Consider the following 10,153-nt stretch of genomic DNA (forward strand, 5'->3'; position numbering starts at 1 on the left):
AAATTATGTATGGACACAGGAGGATGGTGCTCCAGCTCACACAGCTAGAAAAATACAAGATTTCTGCAAATCCAACAAGCCCAGATCTAAACCCTGTGGATTCTGCTATTTGGGGAATTTTAGAACATGCTACCAATAGAACATCACACAGCAATGTCGACTTTCTTAAAGATACTATTAAAGAAGAATGGGAGAAGTTGTCACCCCAATATTTGAGGAACACTTGCGCAAGTTTCAGGAAGTGTGTGAAGGCAGTTATTGAGAAAGAAGGAGGACACACAGAATAAAACATTTTCTATTATGTCAATTTTCTTGTGGCAAATAAATTCTCATGACTTTCAATAAACTAATTGGTCATACACTGTCTTTCAATCCCTGCCTCAAAATATTGTAAATTTTGGTTCCCCACCCTGTACATACACGAATACATACATATTTACATACATACATACATACACAAATACATTCATACACACATGCACAAACAAATGCTTACACACATACATGCACACATAAACAAATACACACATACATACATACATACATACATACATTCATTGATACATACACAAATATATACATAGATACTTACATACATATACACATACATACATACATACATAACTACATACATAGACACATAAACATACATACCACTACAACTACTACTACTACCACTACTACTACTAACTAACTGTAACTAACTTTTACTGTAGTGACCCCACACACTTTCACAGACAGAGAAAGAGCATGACTGAAAACATGGGTTATTCCATCAAGTATTCATTTATGACCCTTCACCCACTTCTAACACTACTATGAAGTTGGATGCTTCTATGAAACTGGTCCTTAAAAGCAGGACAGAGGGGCTAAAAATTCAAACATGTAGACTAATGTTATGAAGTAAGTGTGGAAGCACTTTGGGTCTATTTCACAAATAAATAATTACTGAGATCAAAGAGAAACTACTTTTCAGATATAACACATTTTATTTGACATGTGCAGACACAAATCTGCATCAAGGTTGTAATAGTTTTGGATTTTTCATTATTGTTTAGTTTCATTTAGTTTTGACTTGTTTCTTTCTCTAATTCAATTAGTTTTAATTCGTTTTTAGAGCAGGTTTGCTACTTTTTTATTAGTATTTGTTTTTTTCTAAATGCTTAGTTTTACTTTAGGTTTAGTATTAGTTTAGTTTTTCATATCTTCTCTTTTCTTTGCCGTCGTGTTCACATGAATCCCAGACAGGACTCTGCTGCTTTAGTCTCCATGTTTCCAGGTACAGTGGGAACCAAAGACGACTCTAAACCAAGTGACGCACCGTAAAGTGTCGTATGGTGCCAGCAGCTAAAACTGCTGGAGTGAAATAAATTGATTTCATATCAATCTGACATTGACAAAAATGAAAACGAAGGGAATTTTATCCATAATTTTTATACGTTTTAGTTGGTTTTATAAGTATATAATACAGTTTCATTATCTTTTAATTATAGTTTTTATTTATTTCAGTTAATGAAAATGTTTTTTCAATTCTAGTTTTCGTCATTTCGTTAGTTTTCGTTAACGATAACTTTGGTCTGCATGTAACATGGTAAAACGGACACGAAAATTATGCTGTACTATTTTTTAAAATATCTTTTTATTCTCTCATGGGTACATTTTGGGAATCGAAGTAAATATACAAGGCAGAGTGTTTTACAAAAATGACCACTGTTGCAAAATCACTCGCGATTAATATATTAGGGCTGCACAATTTTGGGCCAAAAAAAAAAAATCCTGATTTTTTTTCCTCTAAAAACTTGATTTTCAGGTAAAACTACAAAAGGCAACTGAAGTTGGTATGTTTTTTTTTTTTTTGAGCAGCCCACAATGCAACACACTGTGATGGGCCCACAGAAGTTATATTAATATAAGTCAGTGACAGGCATCAGTCGTGTGTGTGTGGACCATGTAAGATGAGTGATCCCCATGTGGTTATATTTGAAATGGGGGATCTGTGTGTGGACCACAGCTTACATTGGTGTCACTTCTGTGGGGCCATCACAGAATTTTTGGCGATTCCATGATGTCATCACAGATTTAAGATCTGTGGTCATTGCACGGAATTCTGTGAAAGACAGTTAGGAGGAGGAGCCTACGGTAGCCTGGAGACACGAGAGAAATTAAATCAATTTGACGATTACTCTTTTTTAAAAAATTGTCCTAATGAAAATATCCAATTTTCATTTAAAATCGATGAATTCTGCAGCCCTAAAATGTGTTTAAATGGGCAGATTCCACATGTAAGGTGAGTGGACATGATGGGTTACACACGAAACCTGGAATGAGACTGAGATTCATGCCTGCATGTCTGGATTAGAAAAATCACTAGGATACTCAAATTTAACACTGTCTTTATTTATAGGGCTACATAAGACCATTTACAGCCATGTGTTCCAGATCAAATACACTGACATCTCGGTAGTGTTTTATGTCTCAAATTTGGTCCTATTTTTGGCCCCAATATTTTATGAAAAATTCATTAATTTTGGGATGGCTCGGAGTATAATTTGTTTGCAAGTATCTGAGCTCATCATTTGGTACATCCTGGAGAGAAATATGTCTAAATTTCTTTTATATTTTTGGGCCTAAAAAGCTGATGAAGTGCCAGGTACCAAAATAAACCTAGTTTCATGTAAAAAAAAAAAAAAAAGTTGCATTTTGTGTTAATTTAACAATGTCCTTTTCTACAGTAAATATTGGATATTCTGAAGTACTGTAGAAGCATGATCAGTAGTTTCGAAAATAAGTAACTTTTTCCTCAAAGCTTATCAGAAATACTTTGTTTTACATCAGGGGGAAATTTGTACATTACAGTTATTCCATCACAGTTAAAGTACAGAAAGAAAGCAACTCAAGAGCAAAGAGAAAAAAAAAGATAAGTAAACAATAAACAATGCTATGCCGAAACATACGAGATTCACAAGAAGTTACAGTATTCCTGTTAGAATGTGCCATTCTATTGAAAATACAAATGTGCCAAAAATAAACTTGTTATAGATCTGAAAATATAGTCCAGAGTGAAAAATATAATCCTGAATGGAAAGATATAATCCCATGATAGTTATAAATGCAAAAATATATCCAACATGTCAAACAGGGTGTGTGACACTTAGAGGGATGAGTTATAGAGTTTAACCATAAGGACACAGTGTTACTTTTATGGTAGCTCCCAAATGATTCTCTATATTTAACCTTCCTTAAGCGATTTATCACCATTTATTGAAATATAATCTTACGTATTTTGTGTTTTTTCAGTGAAAATCGAGTATGTTCCTATATTTAATTTACTGATAATGTAGATGCTCATAAAAACTCTAAGCTGAGGGTTATATATATATATATATATATGTTTAAAAAAAAAAAACTTTCAGCAAGTATGCCATTACTGCAACAGAACCCAAGCGTCTCCATCCACTGTTATTAATCCTTAAGCTTCACTGAACTGATTTTTCATTTTTATTATATCATGTTCATCACCAATTACAGTTATTGAAACCTTTGACTTAATATCTTCACTTTCCAAATTCATCCCATGGGCTGGTTTTAGTCTGCATGTTTGACACCCCTGTATTAATTTCATCTTTAAATGTGGACTGGCTTTCCACCAAAAAGCCCAGAATGGACAGTAGTGCTAACGGAGTACTTTAAAAAAAAAAAAAAAAAAAAAAAAAATAGAACATGGAGGGTGTATTCATCTGGAACTTCACTAGATGCCACTGACCGTTACACACCGAGCTCTAAATCCAACACCAGTTTCACCATCATCCCATGAAAAATACAAGGAAACTGAATGGTGGTACTTGATTTTATTTAAACCAATTGTCTGTTGTAGATGGAATCATTCAATGCAATCATAAACCCAAACACAAAGATGTCCAAGGGAGGGGAGGGGAGGGAGGGGTCAACCTGCCTGTAAACTGTTCTAAGACTGACAGGAAGGGGAGTCTGCGTTTCAGTTGCCGTCTTGCATTTTGTTTTTGATGACAAAAAAGTAGGCCAATCCTGAGACAAAAAATAAAACACTGCAAAGGCCAAAAAAGCTTAAAAACCGCAGTCAGTCACAACCCTAGTCGGCCTTGGAGTGGTGCTGTGGGCCAGAATGTGGATCTCGAAGTTGTGTGAGAATGTTTTCGTTCAGGCATGATGCAAAGTAGTGCTCCTGTCGTCTGCACTCGGTAGTTTGGGAAGCAGCAGCCGATGGAAAAGCAGATGTTTCAGATAGTTACTGTGGGAAGACAACAGAACACATCAAGTAAGCGTTTTTTTTTTTTTTTTGAAGTAGTAACTAAGTAACGACACTGGTATTTTATAATATAGACAGGGTTCCTACAAATTCAATTTAAGTCTTTTTAAGATTACTAAGAACAATTTAATGCCCATTTCACAGCCATATTGGCAAAAATTCTTCACTCCTAGAATTTAGAAAAAGGTTTTCATTTACTCCAATGCCTGGATTCCCACAAGGGGGCTGCAAAGTTAGCGGTAACTGGTTCCTAATTTCAATATAAATTGTTGAGTTGGAATGGGTGGAGCTGAGTTGACTAACGTTACTTTCTTTACAGCTTAAACATTTCCCAGACACATTTAAACAATACACTGAACAAGTTTAGGGCAACATAACTTAAAGGGGTCATATTTTGCTAAACTCACTTTAATTAGTCTTTGGCACATTTGTTTATTTGGACCCTAATAGTTCATAAAGTTTGAATTTGAACCCTTCAGGTGCTGCAAAACTATCTTTATATTCATTCCGGCAAAAATCGAATGATTTCTACAACCCTTTTCAATTCCTTGTTAATTTGTTACATTTTATAACTAGTTATGTCACGACATTTGCATGTATAAGGCCAAGACTTCCGATGAACATTTCTCCGAGTACGCCATAATTGTTTGTGAGCAGCAGTGGTTGTAGTTAAATCTGAAAATATGACCAAACTTCGAGCAGATTACCTAAAATGTTCAGTTGTTGGTTGTATTGATGAACTCAAGTGGCTGAATGGGACAGAAAGTGTGGTCAACAACCTGGAGGGGGTGGGGTCATGTGCATTTAAAGGGCCAGCGCTCAAAACGACCTTTCTGGTGTCATTACTCAAATAGGATTGAAAATGGACCTGTGGAGTTGAATTAATGAATTCAGACCCAAGCAGAGCATTTACAGTTTATGTAGACCACAGGGAAATGTTTGAGAAGGCATAATTCCATTTAAAAAAAGCAAAATATCACCCTTCAAGACATATTGTATCAAATGTAATACCTTTTAAAGACTAAAGTATTAAATACAGATTTGTGAATTCAAGACTTTAAGACCCCTCGAGTACCCTGTATACATCGTTACATGTTACGGTTTGAGCTACTGTACATCCCATGTTGTAGTTTCTCTTATACAAAGTCTGTAAAATACACCCATGTTCTGAGTTGCATGTGTGGATACTGAAATACTTACACATTTCTCAATCAGCAGACCATCTTTGAAGAAAAGCATGTATGGTGTGATGCCGTCCTCACGGTAGTCCAGCAGGCCCAAGGTGCCTTCTGGGTTCATGGACTCTCCTGAGAAAAACTGCAACAGGAACACTGGTCAGCTGACAACTACACACTGAAGCTGAAGTAGTGACAGAGACATGGATGGACACAAGTAGTAGCTGATGTCACCCTGAGAGGGCGGGGCACCAGACTCCCTCCATCTCTCAGAGTCAAGGAGGTCGACTTCAGGATTCATTTGTGCAGCTCTATCATTTGATGTCACGTTGGTTTAACAAGGATCAGCTGCATCATGTTACAACTCAGACGTGGTTTAGTCTGGGCATCTTCAGGGCATTGTGCCACAACAGGGAGCATTGTGTCTGATTTGACTCAGTCATTTAACTTTATAGATAAATTAGGCCATCTAGTTAATTTAAATGTTTCCTTTTTACTGTCCCTACAGTTGGTGAAGTCAGTGAACATGGCTCAAAATACAGTCACCCAGAATTATATTGATTATATGGTCCTTATTTCTGCCACCTGTGTGAAGTGATTTGTTGACCAGCTCATCTCTACCTGTTGTGTGTCTTGACTTCTGTCCATCTCTACTGTGATACTTGAGGACTTGTTTGATAAAAAGTAGGGTGAAGATTCTGTACCTGGAAGTCCTTGATCCTTTCCAAAATCATCTTCACTGCTGGCTGGACATCTTTCTTGAACTGCTCCACTCTATCTGGGTTTGTCTGTGTCATTTCCTTTGTGACCCTGTACATGCAAACAGAAACACTGTTAGTGTTCTTCATTTCAGACATCAGTGAAGCGTCACTGAACTTCACTATCCTCAGTGCTGAAGCACAACAAAACTTTGTTAACATACAATTAAGTAATTACTGTAACTAATAAAGTCTCAAATATTTCTACAATATCAGTTTTTAAAGCAGCTTATGTCCAAGTTGACGCCATTCAATTTGTTGATACTCACGCCTTCATGTATTCCTTGATGTAGCTCATGTAAGCCTTCTTGTCATAAGAGGTCTCCTGCAGTTTGTGGTTCATGATGATGTCTACACCAGATTCTGTTGCTGTTTCAAGAGACTCTGATGCTTCTTCAGCAGAGGCGTTGCCCCCGATCAAGGAATCATCAACTTCACCTAATTTTCTGCTAATGACCTGAAATAAAATAAGGACGACATGAAGATGGAGAACATTAACTCAACAGAAATCATGCATTAAAGACATTTTATAGATGTGATGGTATACGCATTTGTACTGAACTGTTTGCCGGGTTTTCATCCAAATCATCCACTGTTTACTTAAAAAAAAAAAACAGGAATTCCTCAACTGTTGTGCTTTCTGTTTTCATACACATGATGCCAGAGTAAAAATTTTGCTTCAGATCATGTCTACGTATATTGAATATATGGTATGAAATCTGAAGATCATTTTTGTTGATAAAGCATTATTCTGTAGAATTTATGAGGATGAAAGAAGCAGAGATGACTTTATCCATTGTAATACAATATGAACTTTATTTTATGCTGAAGGAAAACAGATTTATTAATTTTTGCTTGCAGCTTTATTTCTATATTTTGTAGTAAATAAATTTTTGACAAGATTTTTTACCCCTTACATCATATAGTGTGTAATATTTCAGTTGTGTGTATCTTAAAGCAGAATATGACTCAATTCTTTTTTCCAGATCTGTAAAACCAGAATGATAGCCTAATCATCACTAATCCATTAGTCTTTCTGTGGTTATGCACCTAAATCAATTCCCTCATGGTGGACGACTCCATAATAAACAGTCTGCAAGTTTACATAACGTACCAAAATGCTACTAGGGCCTTTTCGGAAATCCTGTCGCGAAGTGCACTGTGGGGATGGAATTCCACGCAGCGACAGATTCATCAAGAAAACAAGTCAGATTGCTACAACAGAAAATTATACAGTCTGCCATGGTTGTTTTAAAGAATGAGTGTAGTCAAACTGTTCTAATTTTTTTTTTTTTTTTTAATTCCACCTTAATGATTTACAGGTTATTTATTTAACAATGGTTTAATGTTGTGAAGCAACTGTATGATTTGAAACAGTAAAAAAGTGCAACTGGAGTACTTGTGCAACCTTTATCTTTGCTGCAATTTCATCAGCATAAAAAGCATTCAACATAACAGTGGATTTGATTAAATGAAGTATACTTGTGTTTTCCTTCATTCCACTTCATACAGACATGCTCTGCTGTTCCACTTTTACTTTGCTGGGATCTGGTCAATCTAAGATATAATACGCTACAGACTTCACTAATTCTGTTTACTGCAGTACCTCAAATTATGGCAGATGACTTGACCATGAAAAAACAAAAGTCCTGTGAGTAACTTTGACAGGCTGAACTGAACCAACTGGTTTAGTCATGTCTGGGTGAATCATACAGATATCCTTACATCCATTATGACATAAGTGGCTGTGATCCAGTTCTGATCTACTCATCTTTCTGGGACAGAAGTAGAAAACAAAACTTGCTTCGTTTGAGTCCAACTAAACACATGACAACATCGGATCAATAAGGGTGACGCACCTTTCCCTCGACTTCGAAGAGGATGCCGTTTGCAATTTCCTTGATTTTGTAGATGTCGGAGAACATCTCATCACCTGCGAAGGAAAAACAAAATGACTCTTTAAAACTTTAACAGTTCAACAAAAGTAAACGAACGTACACACTGACACGTATTTGGTTTAATCAAAGCGGCTGGTTCATACGTGTGTTTTAAAACTGCTTAGACCTAATAGAGAATCCAAAGCCGTGGTAGGCCTTCTAGAGAGATCTCTGCCGCTAACTTTAACAAGAAATCTGGAATCAGCCATCTTCCTCTCAATAAAACGGATGCTAACGGCTACATGCTACCTGAACAGCACGTCAGCCGATATTTTGTGATCAAATTAACACTTAACATCTTCACGAGCCGCCTCGCATTAACTCACCCCACCCGGTAAATCATAATGAATCGGCACCAGGTGTTCGGATGTGAAGATTTAGTTCCTAGGAGTTAAACCGGGTCCAACGCTATAAGTTAGCCGGCATGACACGCTAGGCTAACTAGCTAGCTGGGTGGCTAACGCGGTTCCGCTAGCTTCTGATTCAAAGAGAGAAAGCACGAGTTAGCTAGCACCGCAACTCCGAAAACAACGCCGTAACAAAGCAGAACACACAACGCAACCGTTAAAATCACAACACACGGCAAGTAGAAGGTTAAATAACATGTCCTTACCGGTGATGACACACTTGTAGATGATCATTTTGCCGCTTCGGTGTTAAATGGACCACAGACAGAGAACAGGCCCGACGCGCTACCAGCACAGGAGGAGAAAGAGCGAGCACACGCCGAGGCTGGCCATTTACGTCCTCATGACGTCAGCGTGGGTCGGGTCTGCGCGAGCTCTGCTGCCGCGGTGGGCAGGATGTGTGCGCGTGGAAACACTCAGAGACACAGCAAGGGGATTGAAATATTATAGCATTAGCTCCCATTCATAATCTAAGTTTGGATTAATATTTATATAAATACCACATTTCTGATTTTTTTTTTCTTATACTTCCTTTCCACTCAGTTTGTGGTTTTTCTCTATTTGTCTTTTTCTTTGCACTTGTTTTGTTGTATGTTGCTGCTGTTAACTGTGAAATTTCCCCATGGTGGGATTGATAAAGTCTTATCTTATCTTATCTTATCTTATCTTATCTTATCTTATCTTATCTTATCTTATCTTATCTTATCTTATCTTTATCTTATCTCATTTCATCTTATAATAATAACAATAACAACAACAACAATAATAATAATAAAATAATAATAATAATAATAATAATAATAATAATAATAATAATAATAATAATAATAATAATAATAATAATAAATTTTATTTGTAGGCGCCTTTCTTGGCAGTCAAGGACACCGTATAGTAAAACAGTACAGGGTGGGGAAGCAAAATTTACAATGAACATTTAGTTTTTTCTCAGCAGGCACTACGTCAATTGTTTTGAAACCAAACATATATTGATGTCATAATCATACCTAACACTATTATCCATACCTTTTCAGAAACTTTTGCCCATATGAGTAATCAGGAAAGCAAACGTCAAAGAGTGTGTGATTTGCTGAATGCACTCGTCACACCAAAGGAGAGTTCAAAAATAGTTGGAGTGTCCATAAAGACTGTTTATAATGGAAAGAAGAGAATGACTATGAGCAAAACTATTACGAGAAAGTCTGGAAGATACTATTAAAGAAGAATGGGAGAAGTTGTCACCTGAATATTTGAGGAACACTTGCGCAAGTTTCAGGAAGCGTGTGAAGGCAGTTATTGAGAAAGAAGGAGGACACATAGAATAAAAACTTTTTCTATTATGTCAATTTTCTTGTGGCAAATAAATTCTCATGACTTTCAATAAACTAATTGGTCATACACTGTCTTTCAATCCCTGCCTCAAAATATTGTAAATTTTGCTTCCCCACCCTGTAAAACAGGAGAGTATAAAACAAGCAATAAAATAGAGTAAAAAATAAAAGACAGGTTAAAAAAAACTGGACAATGCAATTGTGTTCACAAAGAGAAAGCAGTTCTAAACAGATTGGGTTTGAGTTTGGATTTGAAAAGAGGG

The 10,153-nt window shown here is 36.4% G+C and overlaps 1 protein-coding gene across 1 annotated transcript; it reads right to left on the reverse strand.

The window, feature by feature from the left end:
• Positions 1-3,829: 3,829 nt before the first annotated feature.
• On the reverse strand, positions 3,830-8,916 carry tpt1 (tumor protein, translationally-controlled 1). Its single transcript, XM_030125687.1, has 6 exons — positions 8,769-8,916; positions 8,078-8,151; positions 6,488-6,675; positions 6,165-6,270; positions 5,486-5,602; positions 3,830-4,267 (listed from the first exon to the last, which is right to left on the reverse strand). Exons 1-6 carry the CDS (start codon positions 8,794-8,796, stop codon positions 4,265-4,267), a joined length of 516 nt encoding a protein of 171 aa, XP_029981547.1. The 5' UTR covers positions 8,797-8,916; the 3' UTR covers positions 3,830-4,264.
• Positions 8,917-10,153: the final 1,237 nt, after the last annotated feature.

The sequence above is a fragment of the Sphaeramia orbicularis genome, chromosome 21 (genome assembly GCF_902148855.1).
Source record: "Sphaeramia orbicularis chromosome 21, fSphaOr1.1, whole genome shotgun sequence".
Lineage (NCBI taxonomy): Eukaryota > Metazoa > Chordata > Actinopteri > Kurtiformes > Apogonidae > Sphaeramia > Sphaeramia orbicularis.